General features: G+C 42.7%; 1 protein-coding gene and 1 long non-coding RNA gene across 9 annotated transcripts in view; one reads left to right on the top strand and one right to left on the bottom strand.

Annotated features, from left to right (window-relative positions):
- LOC143439232 (uncharacterized) overlaps window positions 1–10939 on the top strand; it is a 54086-nt gene extending 43147 nt beyond the window's left edge. For 2 of the 3 annotated variants that reach the window (XR_013107571.1, XR_013107569.1), the window contains exons 4-5: window positions 6974–7041; window positions 7942–10939. This is a non-coding gene — a long non-coding RNA (uncharacterized LOC143439232). The remainder of the gene's footprint in view (window positions 1–6973; window positions 7042–7941) is intronic. The other variant, XR_013107570.1, reaches the window with a different exon arrangement.
- LOC143439231 (hydroxylysine kinase-like) overlaps window positions 1–14153 on the bottom strand; it is a 32961-nt gene extending 18808 nt beyond the window's left edge. Inside the window, exons 1-4 of one of the 6 annotated variants that reach the window (XM_076925275.1) lie at window positions 13982–14153; window positions 12151–12213; window positions 3629–3979; window positions 3006–3145 (exon numbers count right to left, since the gene is read on the bottom strand). In XM_076925275.1, coding sequence (XP_076781390.1) covers window positions 3006–3145; window positions 3629–3979; window positions 12151–12213; window positions 13982–14003 — 576 coding nt within the window. In that variant the 5' untranslated portion in view covers window positions 14004–14153. Of the gene's footprint in view, window positions 1–3005; window positions 3146–3628; window positions 3980–12150; window positions 12214–13981 lie in introns of those variants that run through there. The other 5 variants (XM_076925269.1, XM_076925270.1, XM_076925274.1 and 2 more) reach the window with 5 other exon arrangements.
- Window positions 14154–24147: the final 9994 nt, after the last annotated feature.

Here is a 24147-nt window from a genome sequence, read left to right as displayed (position 1 = left end):
TGGAAAAGGTACCATGAGGTGCTGAGAAAAAGGTATATTCTTTTGTTTTAGGATGAAATGTTCTATAGATACCAGTTAAATCCATTTGGTTCATAACTTCTATTAGTTTCATTGTGTCTCTGTTTAGTTTTTGTTTCCATGATCTGTCCATTGCTGAGAGTGGGGTGTTGAAATCCCCCACTATTATTGTGTGAGGTGCAATGTATGCTTTGAGCTTTAGTAAAGTTTCTTTTATATATGTGGGTTCCCTTGCATTTGGGGCATAGATGTTCAGAATTGAGAGTTCATTTTGGTACATTTTTCCTTTGATGAATATGAAGTGTTCTTCCTTATCTTTTTTGATTACTTTTGGTTGAAAATCAATTTTATTTGATATTAGAATTGCTACTCCAGCTTGTTTCTTGGGACAATTTGCTTGGAAGATTGTTTTCCATCCTTTTACTCTGAGATAGTGTCAGTCTTTTTCTCAGAGCTGCATTTCCTGTATGCAGCAAAATGCTGGGTCCTATTTATGTATCCAGTCTGCTACTCTATGTCTTCTTGTTGGAGAATTGAATCCATTGATATTAAGAGATATTAAAAAATGATTGTTGCTTCCTATTATTTTTGTTAGTAGAGGTGGAATTATGTTCGTGTAGCTATCTTCTTTTGGGGTTGTTGGAAGATTACTTTCTTGCTTTTTCTAGGTTGTAGTTTCCCTCCTTGTGTTGAAGTTTTCCATCAATTATCCTTTGAGTGCTGGATTTGTGGTAAGATATTGTATAAATTTGGTTTTGTCATGGAATATCTTAGTTTCTCCATCAATAGTGATTGAGAGTTTTGCTGGGTATAGTAGTCTGGGCTGGCATTTGTGTTCTCTTAGGGTCTGTACGATATCAGTCTAGGATCTTCTGGCTTTTATAGTCTCTGGTGAGAAGTCTGGTGTAATTCTTATAGGTCTGCCTTTATATGTTACTTTACCTTTTTCCCTTACTACTTTTAGTATTTTTTCTTTGTTTTTTACATTTGATGTTTTGATTATTATGTGACGAGAGGTATTTCTTTTCTGGTCTAGACTATTTCGAGTTCTGTAGGCTTCTTGTATATTTATGGGCATCTCTTTCTCTAAGTTAGGAAAGTTTTCCTGTATAATTTTGTTGAATATACTTACTGGCCCTTTAAGTTGGGAGTCTTCACCCTCATCTACACCTATTATTCTTGGGTTTAGCCTTCTCATTGTGTCCTGGATTTTCTGGATGTTTTGGGTTAGTAGCTTTTTGCATTTTGCATTTTGCCTTTTCTTTGACAACTGTGTCAATGTTTTCCATGGTAGCTTCTGCACATGAGATTCTCTCTTCTATCTCTTGTATTCTGTTGGTGATAATTGTTTCTATGACTCACCAGGCACCCAATCCCCGCCTTTGTGAAACACCACTCTCCTTCTGCCCCTCTCCTGAGCCTTGTGGCTGGGGCAGACACCCAGCTGGTCTGCTCCCATGAAGACACCATATCCCGAGACATTCTAGAGGAGCCACTGAAGTCACAGCAGTGGACACCATATCCTGAGACACCCTAGAGAAGCCATTGTACTCAGAGCAGCTGGAGCTCAGGATCACAGGATCACAGAGACATCTGGACCCTGAGGAGTTCAGAAACAAGCAAGATAAAAAAAAAAAAAAAAAAAAAAGGCAGGCTCTAGTCAGAGACAATGAGTGCATAGTCAGAGACAATGAGTGCAGGTAGCACTAGAGTTAACCAGATGACGAAAGGCAAGTGCAAGAACGTAAGCACCAGAAACCAAAGTTACTTGGCATCATCAGAACCCAGTTCTCCCACCATAGCAAGCCCTAAACACCCCATCACACCGGAAAAGCAGGATTCTGAATTAAAATCACTTCTCATGATGATGATAGAGGACTTTAAGAAGGACATAAATAACACTCTCAAAGAATTTGAGGAGAACACAGGTAAACAGGTAGAAGCCCTTAAAGAGGAAACACAAAAATCCCTTAAAGAAATGCAAGAAAACACAACAAAACAGGTGAAAATTAAACAAAACCATCCAGGATCTAAAAATGGGAGTAGACACAATAAAGAAATCACAGAGGGAGATTACCCTGGAGATAGAAAACCTAGAAAAAAGATCAGACTGTTTACTTTAAGAGATGGGAAGGTATGGTCTTACAATGTGGCCTGGGCTGGCACGCACTGATAAGACTCATGTATCATCCTCCCAAGTAGTAGAGACAAATCAACTCCTTACTTTCATAGAATGTCTATCTTATAATCTGACTACACCTTAAATTTTCAATTTTATCTCCTGTCTGCCTCATTTACAGTTCTTATACATTGCAGCCACAATGAATTATTCAGAGGTTCCAGAATATGGCCATTCATCATATTTCATGTGCTCTTTTCTTTGCCTGGGATGTCCTCCTCCTCTTCTTTATGACCCATGCAGTCCTAACTTTAGAATCAGCATGGCATTACTTTTTAAAAATTAAGTCTCCCAGTGTGTCCAGTGTACAGTGTGAGATATCAAGGATAAAAGATGAATAAATACGTTGGGAAGGCAGTGCAGTTGGTAGCATCTTACCTAGCATGTACAAAGCCCAATCCCCAGTACCATATAAACTAGATGAGGTATTATAGGCACATGCCTATAATTTCAGTACTGAGGAGGTAGAGGCAAGAGAACCAGAAGTTCAAAGTAATCTTTGGTTATACAGTGAGTTTGAAGCTACCCCACAGTACATGAGACTCTGTGTATAAGACAGTGAATAAACAAAGCATACTGTTCTTAAGAATCTCATTGCTGCCAGGCATGGTAATGCATGCCTTTAATCCAAGCACTTTCAAGGCAGAGGCAGGAGGATCTCTGAGAATCTGACATTAGTCTGGTGTACATAGTGAGTTCCAGGCCAGCTAGGGCTACCTAGTGAGAGACTCTGTTTCAAAAACAAACAAAAACAAAAAGATAAGAAACAAAAAAAAACTTACAAACAAAACAAGACCCCCAATCTTACCTTCAGGGCTTTATCCAGTTGGGCAGCCAGCCTTCCTATTTCATATAATTGCTGGTGGCTGATGGCAACCTCAGTTACTGGTCTTCCTGGGAGGTAAGTGAGCATTCTTACCAAGTAGCTTTTGATTTCAGATCCTCTATCTAGAATGAAGGAAGAACACATGCTGTCAATCACTCTGGAAAAAACAATGAGAACTTGCAGCCATAGATTCAAGTGTTGTGCCTGAGGTCACATACATAGTAATGACAAACCAGCATTTTAAATGTTTGATAGCTAGTTTCATATTCTTTCTATTTCTACTAGAACACAGCAGCCAGTCTAATAACTAAAAATCCATTCTTGAGTCTAGAGAAGTGACTTTGCTGAGTGTTGCCTAGCATGTGCAAGGGCCTGGGTACAATTCCTAGCAACATGTATAAGCTTTTTGTGTTAAATAAGACTAGAACATGTCCTCCTGGTGTTCACAGGTCTCTTAGTTATTATTTAGCAGGACATTTATAAACATAAAATTTATAGTAGCTCTCAAACCATTTCCAAACTATAACCCCACTTGGAGTTATGAACTTGTTTTTGACATTGCACTTCTACTTGTAGCCAAAGTGTACGTATGGAAAATCTCTTACCAATGGATATGAGAGAGATGGTGTTGTCCCCTTTGGTTCGGCACACAGAGGCTGTTGGAAATCCAGCTGCTCTCAAAAACATGATGACATGGTTCTGCATTTCAATCAGGTCTGGAGTTCGACTAGACTCCATATTGCTTATTTTGAGGACATAGTCAACTGGGTCATCTGTAGTCTCTTTGCTTCTTGAAATGTGAACATGAAAGTTTTGGTCGTCATAGCTAGAGAGTGGTTGGATCTTAGAAACTTTGAACCCAAATACTGATTCTACCAGTGCAGAGGCTTGTGCCTCAGTAAAAGTGGGCTTGGTAAAAGCCTGTGACTGCTGGCCATCTCCACTTGACATTATGTCTAGGGGAAAAATAAGAGCCAGGAATATTACAATGACAGTTATTTGAATGATATTCAAGACAGACCACTATTTTTCTATATTGAGTCTATGCTTCTTGATTTTTATTTATAAAGTTTAAACAATCAATTAATTAATGAGATGAAGAAGCACATGGCCTGGAGCTGGAGAGGAAGGTGGGTCCACAGTTAAGAGCACTTGCTGCTCTTGCAGAAGGCCTGAATTTGGCCGCCAGCTTTCACATTGCATGGCTTATGCCACCTGTAACTCCAGTTCCAGGGGGCTCTGACAGCCTTTTCTGGACTCCACAGACATCTGCAGTTACACCATACTCACACAGAAACATTTAAGAATTAAAATAATCTTTAAAAGAAAACAAAGTTGATGTTCTGTCAGGGGATAATGGTCCATGCCATTATAATCCCAGCACTTTGAAGGGAGAGGCTGGAAAACTATTTCAAGTTCCAGGCCAGCTTAGTCTACCTAGTAAGTTTTAGGCTGTCCAGGCAATATAGAGAGACCTTGTCTCAAATAAAACAAACAAAACAGAAGCAGATATGTTGATAGATGAATAAAAATCCAGAGAATACAAATAGACAGGTTTCTTAATTGGTCAAAAGGTATGAAATTGGGCTACCTGAGTCTCTGGTCAGAAATAAGTGAAAAGGAGGTATTGTTGTACTGAAAGTTAGTGTAAGATGGACTTTTCTCTCTTCACTGTTTCCATACACACTTCCTTATGTAAAAAATTTTTTTTGAGGTTTAATCAAATTCAGAGTAGCAAAATAAAAGTAGAAATTTTAAATATCATCTAAGATTAATGAAAACAAAACTCATAAATGTGCAATCCAAGTAATCATATTTAAAAACCCAAATATGCCAAATAAACTTTGATACAATGTTACTGGCAAAAAAAAAAAAATTATTAAGATTACGAATATAGCGGGGCAGTAGTGGCACATGCCTTTGATCCCAGCACTTGGGAGGCAGAGGCAGGCAGATTTCTGAGTTCTGATAAACTAGCAGTGACATTCTGTGAAGAAAATTCCAGGCAAGACAATATCGATGTTCCTCAAGGCCATCCAATCATTTGCTCTAGAACTAGAACCAGACTCAAGGCAAAGCAGGCCCTAGAGGGGATGTAGAAAGTGTGGTCCGTGAGGAAGCGCACTCCAGTATTAAGGAACTTAATGAGTTTGCTAATTCATTCAAGCAGAAGTCTGGGGAATGTGTGTGGGAATGGATTTTAAGGGTGTGGGATAATGGTGGAAGGAACATAAAACTAGATCAGGAGGCACAAAAACAAACAAACAAAAACAAACAAACCAACCTAGATCAGGCTGAGGTTATTGATATGGGCCCTTGAGTGGAGATTCTAGGTTTAACATGGAAGCTCGCATAGTTAAAAAAAAAAAAAAAAAGTGGTGTCAGAAGTTTGTTTGAATGGTTGGCTGAAGCATTTATCAAAAGATGACTTATTGAACAGGAGTTGTAGATGCCTGATATTCCTGGGCTGTGTTGATGAAGGGATTTTAAAGCTCAGGGAAATTGCAATGCTAGAGTGGATATGTTGTGTAAAACCTAATTCTCCACAATGGGAAGGCACAGAAGACATGGCCCTCAAAAATCCTATAAGACTCAAACTGGTGAGCAGTACACCAGCACATTTGAAGTGTTTTGCTCTCACCCTTTTTCTTGTGCCAGACCTTAGGGTGGAGACGCAGCTGCTCAATTGGATGAATTAAATGCAATGGGTTTAATTGGGCCCTGAGGTAGCAGGTGCCAGGTGGCAGCACTGAATCACCAGAGGCAAGGTGATCGTAGTTATCATAATGGGCAGTGTAGACAAAACAACATTCATAATGACCTAACCTATAATGGTCAGCTCAAGGTGAATTTTATAATGAAATGACTCATATGGACCTTTGATATTGCCTAATTAGTCACTGGTTTATCCAAGCATGAAATAGATAAGAAGCCCAATACATTTCTGTTTGATCTAGATAAGTAGAAAAATTCTCAAATGAAAAGTTACACTGGATCCTGGCAAAAGGCAATCTCGGCCTTAATTAATTTCCAGACTTGAGTCAGTTTGTAGACCAAGAACCCCTTAAACGAAGGGGTGGCCAGGTTCCCCTGAGGAAGGACCTTGATAAGACACCTAAAAGTTTTGCTGTTAGCCTTTCTCCAGTTCTTCTCCAGAGGGACCTATGGCCTTTTCACAAGGGTAACTGTACACTGGGGAAAAGGAAAGAATCAGACTTTCCAGGGTCTATTGGATACTGGTTCTGAATTGACACTGATCCTGGGAGATCCTAAGAAACATTATGGCTCTCCAGTTAAAGTAGGGACTTATGGAGGCCAGGCAATTAATGTAATGGCTGATGTCTGACTCATAGTAGGCCCAGTAGGTCCCTGAACTCATCCTGTGGTCATTTCCCCAGTTCCAGAATGCATAATTGGGATACATACACTTAGAAGTTGGCGGAATTTTCATCTTGGTTTCTTGACCTGTGGAGTGAGGCCTATTATGGTTGGAAAGGCTAAATGGTAACCTTTATTGTTGTCTTTGTTCCACCCCCCCCCCCCAAAAAAAAAGTGAGTCAAAACCAATATGGCATCCCTGGAAGAATTGCAGAGATTAGTGCCACCACCAAGGACTTGAAAGATGCAGAGATGGTGGTTCCCAGCACATCTCCCTTTAAGTCCCCTATCTGGTCAGTGCAGAAGTTAGGTGGCTCATGGAGTGTACCGGCTGGTTTTTTGTGTCAACGTGGCACAAGCTGGAGTTATCACAGAGAAAGGAGTCAGCTGAGGAAATGCCTCCATGAGATCCAGCTGTAAGGCATTTTCTCAATTCGTGATCAAGGGGGGAAGGCCCATTGTGGGTGGTGCCATCCCTGGGCTGGTAGTCTTGGGTTCTATAAGGATGTCAAGCTGAGCAAGGCAGAGGAAGCAAGCCAGTAAGTAACATCCCTCCATGGTCTCTGCATCAGCTCCTGCTTCTTGACCTGTTTGAGTTCCAGTCCTGACCTCCATTGGTGATGAACAGCAACATGGAAGTGTAAGCTGAATAAACCCTTTCCTCCCCAACTTGCTTCTTGGTCATGATGTTTGTGCAGGAATAGAAACCCTGACTAAGACATGGAGAATGGCAGTTGACTATTGAAAACTAAATTAGATAGTAACTCTGATTGCAGCTGCTGTATTAGATGTAGTGTCATTATTTAACCAAATTAGCACATATCCTGGTACATGGTATTCAGCTATTGGTCTATTAAATGCCTTTTTCTTAGTACCTGTTTATAAGGACCACCAGAAGCAATTTGCTTTCAGTTGGCAAGGCCAGCAGTATACCTTTACAGTCTTGCCTCAAGGATATATAAACTCCTCTGCCCTCTGTCATAACACTTGGAAGCGATCTTCATTGTTGGGGATTTGATTTGTGCTTACATGGGAGTCTGCTACAGGTCCCTGCCAACAGTTGTTTTTTGGGGCTGGTCAATAAAGAGCCAGCATCTAATGGTTGGACAGGGGGACAGAGACAGGACTTTGAGGATTCTCAGAGAGGAAACAGGACAGGAAGAAGGAGAATCGCCAGGGCAGAAGGAAGGAAGAGGATATAAACATGAGAGCTGTGGAAGACAGAGAACCGACCAGGTATGAATTGGAGAAAAGTGGCCCCAGGGGCCACTCCTCTGATTTGGTCTGGGGTATCAGATAAAGTATAGATTTTAGAAAGTAATAACTCAAAAAAATTAGAGGGGAGAGTGTGTTAGCCATGAGGAGGTTTGGAAGTGGCCCAACCATTGAGCTAGCCAAGACATATTAAAAATAAGCCAGCACATGTGTATGTGTATGTATCTGGATTTTGCAAATCCAGAGCTCTTGGGCAGCTGCAGAGGAGCTTCAAGTGGACTTTTAAATATTTGCCACTTCATTTGATCATCTGTCTTTTCCATAGGATATCACATTGGTACACTATATTGATGATATTATGCTGACTGGACCAAGTAAGCAGGAGGTGGGAAACACTTTGGATTCATTGATAACACATAAGCATATGAACAGATGGAAAATAAATCCAACTAAAGTTCAAGGACCATCTACATCTGTGAAATTCTTAGGAGTCTAGTGGTGTGGGGCATTCAGAGACAGTGCTTCTAAGGTGCAGGGTCAGTTATTGTACCTGGCCTATCCCACCACTAAGAAAAAAACACAATGTTTTGTGGGTCTATTTGGATTCTGAAGACAGCACATTCCTCACTTGGGTGTGTTATTCACACCCAAGTTTTTAAGTGTCTTGGAAAGCTGCTAGCTTTATGTGGGGCCTGGAACAGAAGAGCGCTCTTCAACAGGTCCAGGCTGCAGATAACCATTCTCCCTTTCAAAGACAGCTCTTGGCCTACTATTAGACCTTAGTGGAAACTGAATGTTTAACAACAGGATACCAAGTTACATGCTACCTGAACTGCCCATCATGAGCTGGGTGTTATCAGACACACTAAGCTATAAAGTAGAATGTGCATAGCAGCAATCCATTATCAAATGGAAGTTGAATATATGAGGTCAGGTCCAAGCAGATCCTGAATGCACAAGCAAGTTACATGAAGAAGTTGCCTGAATGCTTATGGTTTCTTCCCCTGTTTATTGCTGTCTGCTGCCAAGAATGCACCTATAGCCTCATGGAGTTGTTCCCTATGATAGGTTTCCTGAGGAAGAGCCTGGTTTACTGATGGTTGTGCATGTTATTCAGGCACCACCCAGAAGTGAACAGTTGCAACATTACAGCTCCTTTCTGGGACAACTCTCAAAGATACTGGTGAAGGGAAATTTTTACAGTGGGAAGAACTTCAGGCGCTACACATGGTTTTGCAGTTTGTTTGGAAGAAGAACTGACCAGCTGTATGATTGTTCACTGACTCATGCATGGGCTGTAGCCAACGGGTTGACTGGATGGTCAGGGACTTGGAAAGATCACATTTGAAAAACTGGTGAGAAAGATGTCTGGGAGAAAAGTTATGTGGATAGATCTCTCCAAATGGGCAAAGATGTGAAGATATTTGTGTTCCATGTAAATGCTCATTAAAAGATGACTTCAGCTGAGGAGGAGTTCAGTAATCAAGTGGATAAGATGACCCGTTCTGTGGACAGTCAGCCTTTTCCCCAGCCATCCCTGTTATCACTCAATGGGCACATGAACAAAGTAGTCATGGTAGCAGAGATGGAGGTTATGCTTAGGCTCAACAACATGGATTTCTACTCAACAAGGCTGACCTGGCTACAGCTGCTGCTGAATGCCAGATCTGCCAACAGCAGAGACCAACACTGAGCCCCAGATATGGCACCATTCCTCAAGGTGACCAGCCAGCAACCTGATGGCAGGTTAACAACATTGGACCACTTCCTCCATGGAAAGGACGTTTTGTTCTTACTAAAGCAGATACTTATTCTGGTTGTGGATTTGCCTTTTCTGCACATAATGCTTCTGCCAAAACCACCATCTGTGGACTTAAAGAATGCTTTATCCACTGTTACGGTATCCCACACCAATAACTCATTTCACAGCCAGAGAAGTGTGATAGAGGGCCTACAATTCTGGAATCCATTAGTTTTAACATGTTCCCCACCATCCTGAAGCAGCTGGTCTGATAGAAAGATGGATTGGCCTTTTGAAGACACAGTTACAGTGCCAATTAGGTGGCAGCAGCATGGAGGGATGGGGCAGAGTTCTTCAGAAGGCAGTATATGCTTAAGGCAGTATATGCTTTGAATCAGTGTCTGATATATGGTACAGTTTCTCCCATAGCCAGGATCCATGGGTTGAGAAATCAAGGGATGGAAAAGGGAATAATTCCATTCACCATCACTCCTAGAAAGTTTTTTCTTCCTGTCCCCACAACTCTAGGTTTCTCTGGCCTAGAAGTTTTGGTTCCAGAGTGGGTAGTGCTCCTGCCAGGAGCCACAATGAACATTCCATTGAACTGGAAGCTCAGACTTCCCCCCTGGCCATTGTGGGCTTCTAATACCCCTCAAACCAACAGGCTAAGGAAGGAATAATAGTATTGGGAGGGGTGATAGATCCAGAATACCATGGGGAGTTGGATTACCTCTCCACATTGGAGGTAAAAAGAATTATGTCTGGAGTGCAGGAGATCCTTTAGGGATCCTCTTAGTACTACCATGTCCTGTGATTAAAGTCGATGGGAAACTACAACAGCCTAATCCAAGCAGGATGACAAAGGGCACAGACCCATCAGGATTGAAGGTATGGGTCACTCCTCCAGGAAAAGAGCCAAGACTTCCTGAGATGCTTGCAGAAGGTGGAGAAAATACAGAATGGGTAGTAGAGGAAGATAATTATAAATACCATCTAAAGCCATGTGATCAGTTGTAGAAATGATTTTATAAGTTACTTGAATGCTTCTGTAGAGTGAAAAATTATAAAAATCATTTTATAAAATATATATATAGGCTTTTCTCTAAGCCTCACTTTAAAGGACATGGAAATTTTTCTCTGAAGCAAGCTAAAAATGTTGACTGGCCGGTTTCAGGAACCGGAAGTGAGGAATGCAAGTCATCTAGGTGGTGCTGAGATACTAGTAACCATGATGACAGGGCAGGGCTGTGTCCGGGGCAACTGAGAAATAGTTGAACAAGTGACAAGGCAAGGCCACAATGACAGGGCAAGACCACATTTTTGAGAAGAATGAGTATACAGAATGTTTTCCACATGAACCTGACTTACTTAGGTTGGGTTCCTCTGGAATTCTCTGCTATTTTTATGTTATATTTCCTTAGCAACCCCTCACCCCGTCCTCACTCCCCTGGCTTGTGGTTTTCCCCTTTTAAAAAGCCCCTCAGCCAGCCGGTCTTTGTCAATTCAGCTCCTGCATGGGCAAACAAATTGACTATTAGCTGGCTAACTCTCCCAAATAAAGCCTCTGCTGTTTGCATCCAGATTCGGTGTCTTGCGAATTTTTGGTTGGCCGTGACTTCCCAAGACTTGAGTGTGTAGAGTGAAAAATTATAAAGACCATTTTATAAAATATATGTAGACTTTTTCTTTACCCTTAGACCTGGGCAGAAAAATGCAGGTCCCAGAATGCGGAACTGAAAATAAGATTTCAGGCTTTCACTACCCCCAAGACACATTCTGAGTAAAGGACATTATGGATTACATTCCTCAAGCCTCAGGCAGTAGGCCACCTATGGGTGGGAGAGGCCCAAGGCAGGAAGACACATTCCTGACCACAGATAAAGATGCAAGCCACCTAGGTGGGGCTATAGCCGGAAGAAGTGAAGATAGTTAATCTGAAATAGTTGGCACATGACAGGGTGGGACACAATGACATGGTAAAACCACATTTTTGAGAAAAATGATTGTACTGAGTAATTTCCATGGCTATTAACCTTTCAGGGTGGGTTTCTCTCTGAAATGTTCCACTATTTTTATGTTTTGTATCCTTGGCAACCCCTCACCCCCTTCCCACTCCCCTGGTTTGTGGTTTTTCCCTTTAAAACCCTCCTCAGACTGGCAGGTGTGGTCGAACTCTACTCCTGAGTATGTAGTCAGACTGCTGACTGCCAGCTTTCTTCCCTAATAAACCTCTGCTGATTGCATCCAGGTATGGTTTCTCGTGATTCTTGGGTAGTCGTGATTTCCTGAGACTTGAGGAAGGATCTCCCGAGTATGGGGGGTCTTCAAGTGAGGGTCTCCCCAGAGACGGGGTCTTCACTTCTATTTTATTTTATTAATGATTTATACAGATATTCGTGTTTTCTTTCAGTTTCTTTAAAATAAATTCAGAGAATATCAATGATTATCATATTTAAGTTTGAGATACTAAAAGGATGTTTTGCAAGGGACATTGACATATTCTAAATTTACAATGTGTGTGTCAGTTGTACAAGGGATAGTTATATCATGTTAGGCATATTTATTACCTGGTTATTGTTCTTATTTGGACATGAGATATGGCTTGTGTCAAGTTGACAAGTTGGATTGTGATGGCAATTCCTAATTGTCAACTTGACTATATTTGGAATGAACTACAATCCCTAAATGGAGGGCACACCCATGACCTAACTCTTGAGTCAGGAAGACACAAGCTTTTGATCCAGACCTTATGACTGGAAGACACACACCTTTAATCCAGATCTTGAGGCTTACCTTTAATCTGAGCCATACCTTCTGCTGGAGGACTTCCCATTGTTGGGTTAGTTGGACTGCAGCCTGTAAATATATATATATATATATATATATATATATATATATATATATATATATATATAAATTTTTTTTTCCCTGTGACTCTAGAGAACCCTGACTAAAACAGCCTTCTACCTAGAGGGCCAGACTGAGAGGAAAAAGTGGATACAGAGTAAGAAGAGAAGGCTGCCTGGGAGAAACAGGTGGCCCTGTCTGCTCCTCTTGGCAGGGACTGGGAGTGTATGAGAGCCAGGAAGGTTTGTCTGTGGTTGGACTCAAGCTGCTAGCTGGCTTACATTTCCTATCCCAGGTGTGGTGGTTTGAATGAAAATGTCCCCCATAGGCTCACAGTGAGTGGCACTATAGGAGGTCTGGCCTTGTTGAAGTAGGTGTGGTCTTGTTGGAGGAAGTGTGTTAATGGGGTTGAGCTTTGAAGTTTCAGGTGCTCAAGCCAGGCCCAGTGTTGCTCTGTCTTCCTGCTGCCTGCCAATCCAGATGTAGAACTCTCCAGCACCACCTCTGCCTGTGTGCTGCTATGCTTCTTATCATGACAATGGACTGAACCTCTGAACTGTAAGCCAGGCCCAATTACAAGTTTTCCTGTTGAGGGTCTATTGCTATGTATTGTAATGCTAAATTCTGTACCCAAAGAGTAAATTGCCTAAGAGTAAATTCTCACATTTACCAGCTTTTGGTGGTACAAACCTTGTTATTTAATTGAAAACTATTTATTAAATAAAAATGGTACAGCTAATTCCTGGAGGGATTAAAGGTAGGTAGGCTTTGAGTAACCTGGTTGGGGGTAGCAGAAAGAGAGAGAGGGAAGAACAGGAGAGAAAAAGGATGGAGACACCATGAGAGGAGATGGACCATGAGTACATGGCCAGGAGAAACAGCAAGTACTTGGGGTACACTACTGGGGAAGTAGCCAGGTCAGCAGTTAGAAAAGTAGATTAGATTAGGGCTACCACATAGTAATTGTCTTTCTAAAAAGAGGCAAAAATTTCAGATATGTTAGCTTTAACAATATCTGCAATCTATATTGAAATCCACATTGTAGAGAAGGCCTTTAAGTCATAGTAACAGTTTGGAAGCCTCAAAATTATTCTGAGTTAAAAGTATGAACACATTTTTCTCTATCCAGAAGATTAGGTATATATAGATTGGACAGAGATATTTTTAGCACAAGGAGAAGTGTCTTTAAGTCTATAGTTAGAAGACAACCAAAGGAAATTTAAATTTCTGAGCTTGTGACTATAATAGTAGTTAGTACTTAACAATAGCACAGAGAGAGAATGAAATCTGAACCGCTTTTTTATATACCTTAAATTGTGTTCTTAAAGCTTTATAAATTACATTTACACATCTTGAAACACCTTAGACCCTTTATAACTTGCATAAACCAATTATTTAAGAGGAGACATGGGTGCTTGATAATTAAAAGCAGTCAATGTAAAGCAAATTCCTTGAAATAAAAGAATAGCAAAATTTTACTTTGAAACCTGTTTTGTGAGTTTATCTCTTTTTAGAGTCTCATAGCAAGGTTAAACTGTTTCTTTCTAAGCTGGAGGCCTAGGAAAGTGAGGCCTGTGGCCTGATTTTTTACATATAAAAAGAACTGAGAAGGCAGTGAAAGTCTTGGGAAACTGGTATGCTTGCTGGTCTTAAAGCTAGTTACTCAATCAACATCCTCAGAGATCAGAGAAGGATAATTATAGCTGGAAGTATAATCTAAATGTCCCACATATCCATTAAAATGACAGAGACATCCCCATTGCCTAAGACAGGTTACCTTGGGTTCTGGTGGTCTTCATAGCTTTGTTGGGGGCAGTAGTTGTAGGACTTCAGCTATCATACAGGACAGCAGTTAATCTTTAGCTGTTGAACAGAGCAGCATGACCTTTGACTGTCAGACCCAGCTTGGACATTATTCCTGTAGGGGAACTTGGGACATTTTTTTGACCAGTCAAGTAGGACAACCAACCCCAAAATGTCCAGATAGGCTCCCAGTGTGGCTTAGACCTCCCCTCAAGCACACAAACACCAGGATATTCTCCTGAGTCACAGGTACCAATATTACTGTTTATGCAGCTGAGTACTTTGGCAGGTCACACCATGTAGCAGATCCCATGCAAGAGATTTTGGGGGGGAGGAGGGATCAAAAGGCCAGCTAAGAGTGGGACAAGAGAGAGAGACAAAGACAGAGAAGGAGAGGTGCTTGTGCAAGGGTCGGGGGTGGGGGGTGGGGGGGGGTGGGGGGTGGGGGGGGGTGGGGGGTGGGGGGGGAGGGTGGTGGTGGTGGCATGATCCTAAGGACTTTTTAAAGCTTTTTTTGGCAGCTGATGATGTCAGAGCTTTAGTGCTGAGTCACTGAAGGCTAGCTGGGGCTAACAAAACCAAAGTAAAACTCAGCTGATGGACACTGGACTCTTGTGAAACGGTAATCTTTACATTTCGTGTTGTTTCACTTATTATCTACAACTGTCACGAGCATCCTATGTCAGATTGTGTTTTTCCATAATGTCAGAGTTTACTCAAAAATAAAGATTCATAAAAGTACAAAGGTTTTGTTGGCAGCGATTTGCCAAGCAGTACCTCTTTCTTTAATATTGAGCAAATCGAACACATAGTTTTGCTCCAACCTTAATTACTAATATTAACTCTCAGATATCTTACACATAACACAGTAAGTAACTCTACATGGCTCTCTCTATGTACATATGTAGGTTGTTGAATGGCCACAAAAGGTTAAAGAGGCCACAGCAGAATTCAAGGGGTGGGAAGCTGATAGAAATGCATAAAGAATCCCCAGCTGGAGGCCTGGGTTGTAAGTCAGGCCATTGTCTAGCCAGAGTTCAGCTGCAGAAACAAAGTGACCAAAGTCTGTAGAGGTGGAGGACTGAACTGTAGGCAAACAAACAGGCAGATGGGTAGATAGCAGGTGCAGAGGGACCAAGAGATAGCTGGATAGATGGTAATCTGATAGGCTATGTCAACAGTGGACACTGAGCCAAACTGAAGCCCCTGGGACAGTCAAGAGTTCTCTGTCAGTCTCCTTACACACCATCAGGTGTCAGATGGGGGCCACCACCATCCCAGCACTAGTTGTCCCCTTCTTTAAGAGGTACAAGTGAAGCAGTTGTTCCTTCTCCCAGACTGGTTCTTTAGCCTGGTTTTTCTGAGATGATTTTAGTAACTGGGTTCCTATAGTCCCTGTTACTCTGATAAATATATAGGGTGGTATCCATTCTACTTTTAGGAATGTGTTGTTAAAAGTCTGTGCTGTTAACAAATGTGCTGATGGGCTGTGCTGACAAATGATGTTGTTACATAGCCACCAAGGTGCATCCTCTGTTTTCAAAATAGAATAAAAAGCTCCTTGTAAAATAGAATCTCTTACAGAAAGATGTGGCCTGAAGACTCACCATTTTACATAGTATGGGATAGTTCTGGGCAGGGCTCAACATGGTCTAAATAACATTCTAGAATATTGAGGAGAATCACGGAAGCCGTTGAAGAGCTCATATGTAAATGAGGTTGGTGTATATGATAATAAACATAATAGCAAATACCTGTTAAACCTCATTGAGTACAGTACACACATTATCTCATTTAAAGTCTTGCTTTTATGAGGCATCAGACCCAATTCGGATGTTCTCAGCTGCAAAAACAAAAGCAACAACAACAAAAATATGCAATTGTGGGGCCGCAGACATGGCTCATCGATTAAGAGCACTTGATGTTCTTGCAGAAGACCTGAGTTCAAGGCCAGCCTGGTCTACAGAGTGAGTTCCAGGACAGCCAGGACTACAAAGAGAAACCCTGTCTTGAAACAAACAAACAAATAAACAAACAGTAAGTTAATAAAATCCAAAGAAGTCTAAATAGCCCCCAAAGTCAGCGCCTGAAGATAGGGGATGCCCAGAAAAGGCCTCAAACTGTGGTTTTCCAGGATGGTCAGAGGACTGTGCCTGGGCACCAACGTAGAATGTTTTGATGAGAAAGAGAGAATCTGGAAAAAATTTGGGGTGATATAGCTCTCCAAAGGCAAATGCTTCATGCTGCTGCCCCCCAGGGGCCATTGCATGCCTCTGAAGTAGAGTTGTGTGACATCCACTCACCCCAGACAGGGATCCCATTTCAGACCAAGGTACAGATACCACCAAAGTCCAACTTGGTGAACCAATGAGTTTTTTTTTTTTAATGTGCATTGGTTCATGGAAAGTCTTGCTCAATATAATTTACATGTTTCATAAAGACTGTAAAATGTCAGTGCATAAAGAGGTTATGACATCAGGATTGGTGGCATATGCCTGCCATCCCAACACCAGAGAGCTGGTGGCTGAAAAATGTCATGAGTTTGAAGCCAGCCTGGGTTATGTAGGGGATACCCAGTTAACTAGGACTATAGAGTAAGAGTATGCCTGAGAAAGAGAAGTGAAGAGAACCACCTCCCTGACTGCTCTGCATACTGGTCTTGTTTTCCCCAAACTCCCAGAGTCATCCCTGGAAGTGATGCAAAGCAGGAAGGGGAGACTGGGTTGTCCAGCCCACATTGTCTCTGGAAATGCAGGCCAGTAGCCCAGGTTTGGCAGTGCTCCTCTATGGGTTTCTGCAGGCCAGAGCCAAATTCAGAGGTTACAGTGTGGGCTGTGTTAGGCACAATGGCCTCTGCAGGGCAGCAGCATGAAGCATTTGCTTTTGGAGAGCTATCAACTATAGGTATTGGGTCTGGCCTCCCTATCAGAGCTTAATGAAATACCCAGGGAATAATACTAGCATAAAATTCTCAGCGACATCTTCTAGAATTGCAAGAAATTCAAATGGTCCTTTCAAAGATACTGCCCAGACCCAGCATGGTGATACACACCTGTAAGCCCAGAATTTGGGGTAGAAGTGGGAGGATCTGGAAGAAGTTCAAGGCCAGCCTGAGAAACATGACCCTGTCACAAAACCCCACTACATAGATATACAAACAACAACAAAAAATTGCAAAGCAGGACCCTACTAGGCTAAGTAGATATCACAAATGAGCTGCCCTTGCTCGAAACATTGTACAAGGGTTAGTGAGATAGAGTCCTGTGACGTCCACTCACCGGAGTCAGGGAGCCAAAACCAAGGTACGGGTACCAGCAAAGTCCAACTCGGTGAACCAATGAGTTGGGTTGTTTTGTTTTGTTTTTTTAAATGTGCATTGGTGTTTTATGTGCCTGTGTGAAGGTGTCAGATTTCCTGGAACTGGAGTTACAGATAGTTCTGAGCTGCCATGTGGGTGCTGGGAATTGAACTCCAGTCCTCAAGAGGAGTAACTGGTCTCTTAACTGCCAAGTCATCGCTCCAGCCCAACTAATGAGTTACTTACTTAGGGGTTACTTACAGGAGTAGAAATAACTCAAAGGCAGCTGCATCACCAAAGCCCACTCTAGTGTGGGTGACAGCTCATAAAAGCTGGGAACCTGGAGTATACTGCACAGCCTGCATGCAGCTCAGCAGGTTGGAGAGTGTCCTTTTCACTCTCAGTGCTTTTGTTTACTCTGACAGGAAAGGGCCTAGTAAATCTGGTAAGTTTCAGGGACTCCTAGAAGCTATTTTGGGTTGTTTATCATCTGTTTAAAGAGCTTCCCTCCCGGATAAAAGGTTTCAGTCCTGCAGGAGACTGTTATAGAATAGATGGTTCAGAGGGAAAAGGTGGCTAAGCCTAATGACCTGAGTTCAATCCCCAGAACCCATATGGTAGAAGGAGAGACCGAACTCCTGTACACACACATGTGCACACACACGTCAATAATTAATGTGATAAATTTACCCAGAGGGATCATACTCAGTGGGAACCCTAGTTTTGAGAGTCTGTTCATTTAAAGCCAATGAGATTAAAATCTGACTCTCCCTGGTACCCTGAGCCTATCGGCTAAAACCAGTAAGTGATACCATCCTATAGCACAGTGATGCTCTCCTCTAGTCGCAGAAGTCTGGAGGAGGAGGAAGAAAGATCTCTGGAGTCTGGAAGCTTCCAACTTAGGCAACACAGTGAGACTATCATGTCAAAATAAAACGTCCTGGTGGGAGCCCTGAATGATAGCAGCCCCTTAACTAGTTTCAACAAAGTGACTGGAGGCTTCTGTAAGGGTACAAGCCAACACCAGCCCTCCCAAGCTCAGAAAGCCTCAGTGGCTGTGTCACTCAGTCAACAGCCATGTTCCTCACCAGGGCCTTCGAGGCCTTCTCAAGTCTGCTGGTTCCTTATCTTCAAATCCTCCTTGCTCTGGACCAGCCTCACTGCTTGTCTTCCTGGAACAATAAACACAGTCTGTTCTCTAGGTCTTTGTACATGTCTGCCTGGAACATTCCCTCCAGGAGCACAGGGTTTCCTCCTTCACTCAGTCTGGGTCTGTGTCCAGGAACACCTTCTCAGAACACCTCACACACTCCTGCTTTCTTCCTCCTGACACCACTTACCATAGTTTCGTGCGCCACATAGCTGACTCTCCTATCTGTTGTCTGTTTCTTGTTGCAATGTCACTTGGTGAGGGCTTGGTTGTGCTGTTCACTGCTGTATCCCCAGTGTCTAGAATTAGCACATGGTAGTTGCTCGACACGTGTTAAGTCCCCAACAGGCATGCTCAAAAGAGATTGCATTTGTCTCTCTGAACCTAGGGAACATCACTGGCAAGAAAAACCCAGAGCTCACATTGGCCTTGGTGGCCATAAAGTGAGCACCTGATCACAGTGAGTCTTTCCCTGGGTGTGGCTGTGACTAGGCTGCTGGCAGCAGTGACATGGACATTACTTAGGCAGAGCAAAAATGAACCCAGACAAGAGCAGATCTTCAACTTCCTGTGGCAGAGAGCCCTGTGACTCTAGAGATGACATCTCATTCTGGGGTCAGATGCCACACAACCTCCTGACTTGTTTGCTTTTACAACCCAGAGTGTCTTTGTGCATTGTTGAAGCAAGAAGCCTTGTCTATGAGCATGTAATGACTTAGTCCTGACATGCAGAGAGAACTTTGGAATATTCATACCATGCTTCATAGAAAGAATTGAAGTTAACATCTCTGAACCAGAGGCTTCGAGTGGTCCAGATTGCCTAGAATGGTCCTTGTCTTTTGACTGGCATTCTCTCTGCCCTCCACTGTTCATATAGTTTCTGGACACACCAACTTTAAATCCAGTCACTCTCCTGCTCCAAACATCCATCCTTGTACAAAAGGCCAAAGGCCAAACTCTCTAGCCTGATATTTGAGCTTCCTGACATCCTTCTCCAGGCTACTCATTGCCATGCTTGATGGTTTCTTACTTCTCCTGAGTCTTTTGTGTCATCTAAGTCACCAAACAGGTCCTGAGCTCCCAGAGTTGATGACAGAATGCCAGCCCCACTTTCTCCAGCCCATCTGTCTGCCCATTTATCTATCACCCAGTACCCTGCTTTTCCTGAAGTCTTCCATGTTTGCACACCTCCACAGCTTGCGCTCTCTCTGCAGGCACATGGCACCATTCTTTGTGCCTTCCTGTCAGCACCCCTTGCAGACCCAGGGAAAACCTGAGTGGGGGAAGCTGGGGTGGAAGGACCCTGCAACAACACTGCTTCACACCAGTCCCATCTCAGGACCCTCTTCCCAACACCCTCACCTTTGACCTTCTGGAGCACCAGCCTACTCATTCAATCTGTTCCTTGTGTCACAACTGACATTCTCCTCTCAGTTTTGTCTCTGAGCCCCTTTCCTTTTAGCAGAATTCATTTTTTTTTTTTTTAATAGTGTGAAGGTTCCCAACACTGGGTGTGTCTGTGTGCTGAACATTTTTATTTCTCTCTCTCTCTCTCTCTCTCTCTCTCTCTCTCTCTCTCTCTCCCTCAGTTGTTTTGTTTTTTGTTTTTGAAGACAGGGTTTCTCTGTGTAGCCCTGGCTGTCCTGGAACTTGCTCTGTAGACAAGGCTGGTCTTGAATTCAGAGGTCCACTTGCCTCTGGTTCCCAAGTGCTGGGCACATGTTTCCAACACCTGGATATTTTCTATTTTTCATACATTACACAATGTAAGCCCAGTATCTTCATGGTCTTCTTCTTCTTCTTCAGATAGCTAGTGATTGGGAAATATGATTAAGTAAGTAACTTAGAAGATGCTTGTATTAGTTGAGGCTTTCTAGAACTTATAGAACTAATCTCTATATTTATCTATCATCTATCCACATCTATCTGTCATATATACATGCATATGTGATATATATATTATATAAGATATATAAGTATATATGCATGTATATATGACAGATAGATGTGGATATATGATAGATAAATATAGAGATTAGTTCTATAAGTAATTAGTTCTATAATAAGTATTAGTTCTATAATAAAACCATATAAATATATATGGCTTTATTAGAATGACTTGCAGGCTGTGGTCCCACTAGTGCAATGATAGCTGTCTACTAACAGAAGGCCCAAGAGTCCAGTGGTTGTTCAGTACACGATGTCTCACCTGGTCTTCAGTATACATTGGAATCCTAAAGAAGTAGGTTCTAATGCCAGTGACAGAATTGACTTGCCAGAAGAATGAGAATAAGCAGTCGAAGAAAGAGAACTTCCTTTATCCATGTCCTCTCATGTCAGGACCATGCCAGCAGAAGATGTGGTCCAGATTAAAGGTGGGTCTTCCTGACTCAGAAGATCTGGATTAAAAATGGGTCTTCCCACTTCAAACAACTTAATTAAGCAAAGAAAGGAAGACAGAGAATCACTATGATTTGGGAGAGAAGGATGGGATATAAGAGCTTCAGGAGCCACTAGCCACGTTCCCCATTCCTAGCCTGCACAAACCTAAAGGTCCTGCCTCGGTCTACCTGCCTGGCCATTGACAAAGACCTTCAGCATTTGGACATGCAGATTCCCAATTTTGGGGGCCAGATTAATTCAAAGCATTGGAACAAATCTCCAACACATACCGGCCCTCCAAAGCTGCGACAACATCAGCAGCACACCTAGACCAGGACCAGTTGTGCAAAAACCTCCTCCTCCTGCTCCAGATCTTCTTCCTCTATTTAAAATCAGTGTTTATGTCAATACCATCAAGGTGGACCTTGGATCACCTCTTTAACTGTTCCCCTTACCAATGAGGCACACTACCTCTGCCTTCCCCCACGCCCTTGCTCTAAAAGTTCCAACAGCACCAGCATTACACACTTTCTGTTACAGTTGACTAGAGGAGATTTGGTGAGTACAAACCAGTAACTCTGACGAACACTGGTTCTGCCAACTTAGATGCTCACCACCTCCTGATGGCACTATTCCAGTGGATGGTGGTCTGTGTAGAAGTTTTCTTTCCCTTGGACCTGAAGCTGTGTTTATCTGGCTCTCACCTGCCCCAGTTTCACTTTCTGACACCAAACTGAATGAGTCCAGTACTGTTTCTGTCTAAACACACTTCAGAGATCTGAGAATGGTGTTTGACATACACTAAAACTCTGCTCAGCAGTGCTGAGAACACTGGCTTTTGACTGAAGAGCCCCCAGAGACAGACAGCCAAGCACCCTGGCACAGGTGACAGAGCTTCGGGGTTTAAAGAGATATTGAGGCATCTGTTCATTGTCTCTCACTGAAAGAAGAAAATAAGAGGCTGAAGCTGTGGTTTCATGGGTAAGAACACATAACATTCTTTCTGAGGACTTCAGTTCCCAGCACCTAAATTGGGAAGCTCACCTGTAATTCCAGGTGCAAGGGATTCAGTGTCCTCTTCTGGCCCCTGTGGGGATCCATAGACAGTGATACATACATGTACTCAGGGACATGCACATAAAATTAAAATGAATCTTTTAGCTATACATGGTGGGTGATGCATGCCTTTGATCCCAGGAGACAAGTAGGTTTCTGTGAGTCTGAGGTTGACTTGGTTTATATAGTGAGGCTCTGTCTTGGGAAAAAAAAAAAAAGAAAAAAAAAAAAAACAGAAGAAAGAAAAATGAAAGAAAGAATATATTCACAGAGTCTTTACAAAGGCAAAAATCAGAGTTAATCTATAATTCCCAGACTACTGAGAGGCTGTAAAAGCCAATTAATTCAAAGTGTATTCCATACAGCGTGTTAAAGTGGCCACCAGAGACAGTCTAGATATAACGGCATCTTTGGTTACAACCATTGTAACAGTTTAGTATTAAAGAGTCCTTTGCCACTCCTCTCCGGAAGCACATCACTACCTCCATTAGCAACTAAGCGCAGAGCATCCGTGAGTTGGGCGGATGACCAATTGTGATACCAGTTGAAAAAGAAGTCACATGACTTTTTCATATCACGGCAATCAAAATGTCTATACTTGTAAATTTATGTCAGTGACTTCAGAAAGCTCACACATTAAGAAGAGTTAAATTTGAGCCAGGTGATGGTGACACCTGGCACTTAATCCTAGCACTTGGAAGGGAGAGGTAGGCAGATCTCTGAGTTCAAGACCAGCCTGGTCTGTGAAGTGAGTTCCAGGACAGCCAGGGCTACACAGAAAAACCCTGTCTGGGGGAGAAAAAAAAAAAAAAAAAGATTTCAAATTTAAGCAAACTGAGATAGTTTTGTCCTACTTGTTATGTTTGAATGTGAAATAATTCAATTAAAAGTTAAATGACTTCCTGAAACAGGATTTATTTATTCACATACTTCTTAGTTTCTTACTTTGGGTGAGCATTATGTATTTTGAGAGAATGACTAAAGGAAGATAGGGCCGGCTTCTGGCTGGGGTGGTATTGGAAGTTGCATTTCATAAAAGATGGCAGAGAACAGGGCAAACCAAACAGACACAGAAGATGTCCTTTTCCACCTGTGGGGCGTCCTGCCAGATGCCCTGCCCTCTTTCCTGCCTCCTGCTCTGTTCCCATCCCCCCATGCTGGCACACCCTCCCCATCTTGCTACTTTTTGTGAGTTTATGATTATTTCAAAATAAACTTTTAAAAAGTGTGTTGGTGGCGGTGCGACTGGTACAGGCCATGTCCGAGTCGTCACCTCCTCTGGGTGGAAAAGCTCCAGAGTCAGGAAGAAAGGGGGGAAGACACCAGGAGCTGAGCCAAGCCTAACCACCCTGCGGAGGTGGGGGCAGGCAAGGAGGTAAGTAACAGTCAGAAGTCTGAGGCAGATTGTGGAGCCCAGATGAGGAAGGAGGAGGAGGGTGGGGAAAAAAGAAAGGCACAGTCACCGAAGATGTGAGGAACTGTCTGTCCCCTGGGTCCTCTCTTGACTGGTTTGTGCTTACACATGCTGTGATGTAGGGGTGTTGGCATCAACTGAAAGGTGCAGGCAGGGTTCACAAAAAGGCAGTGACAGATTCCGATGAGGGTCTGTGTTCTAGTTCCCAGCAAAGGGCTGCTTCCTCCAGGCAGCTCCTCCAGGCAGCTGAGATCAGGTTACTCCCTACTCTAAGCCTCTCTGATTGTTTTTTCAGATTGTGTCTTGCCCTAGGAGACTCCATTTTACAAACAGCTTCTAGCTCCATTTTGGGGAAGAAGAATGATTGCAGCCTTGGGGTAAACCCAGAAACTGCACTATCCATCAGGCACTAGCCATGTAAGCTAAAACTAGAGGGGCATATGGGTGTATTAAAATCTGTATTAGAGAAACCAGGCCTGGCTAAGGAAAGGATGAAGTCATCCACTTAGGCCTCATAAAGTGATAGAAGTCTAACACTATGTGACATGCCACCACACCAGCCAATATACCTGATGTGTGTCCATCAAGGACCCTACCCCCAACCAGCCTTGGTGCTTTGCTTTCCCCACTGTTGACATGGGTTCCCTGACCGCTGTCAGTCTATCTGTTCACCCACCTGCATCTGACCCCATTTCTTGCTCTGGACCCGTTCCTGCTCTCAGACCCTGGTTCTATCCTGGCCTGGTCGGGTTGGTTATCACCAACTCAGTCCTCAAGCCTCCTGAACTCTGCTGCAGCCTCTGGTAGTCCTTCTATATCATGCATACAAATATAGTCACA

The sequence above is a fragment of the Arvicanthis niloticus genome, chromosome 26 (genome assembly GCF_011762505.2).
Source record: "Arvicanthis niloticus isolate mArvNil1 chromosome 26, mArvNil1.pat.X, whole genome shotgun sequence".
Taxonomy (NCBI): domain Eukaryota; kingdom Metazoa; phylum Chordata; class Mammalia; order Rodentia; family Muridae; genus Arvicanthis; species Arvicanthis niloticus.
Note: the sequence above shows the minus strand (reverse complement) of the source record. Positions and strands in the feature narration are given on the sequence as shown.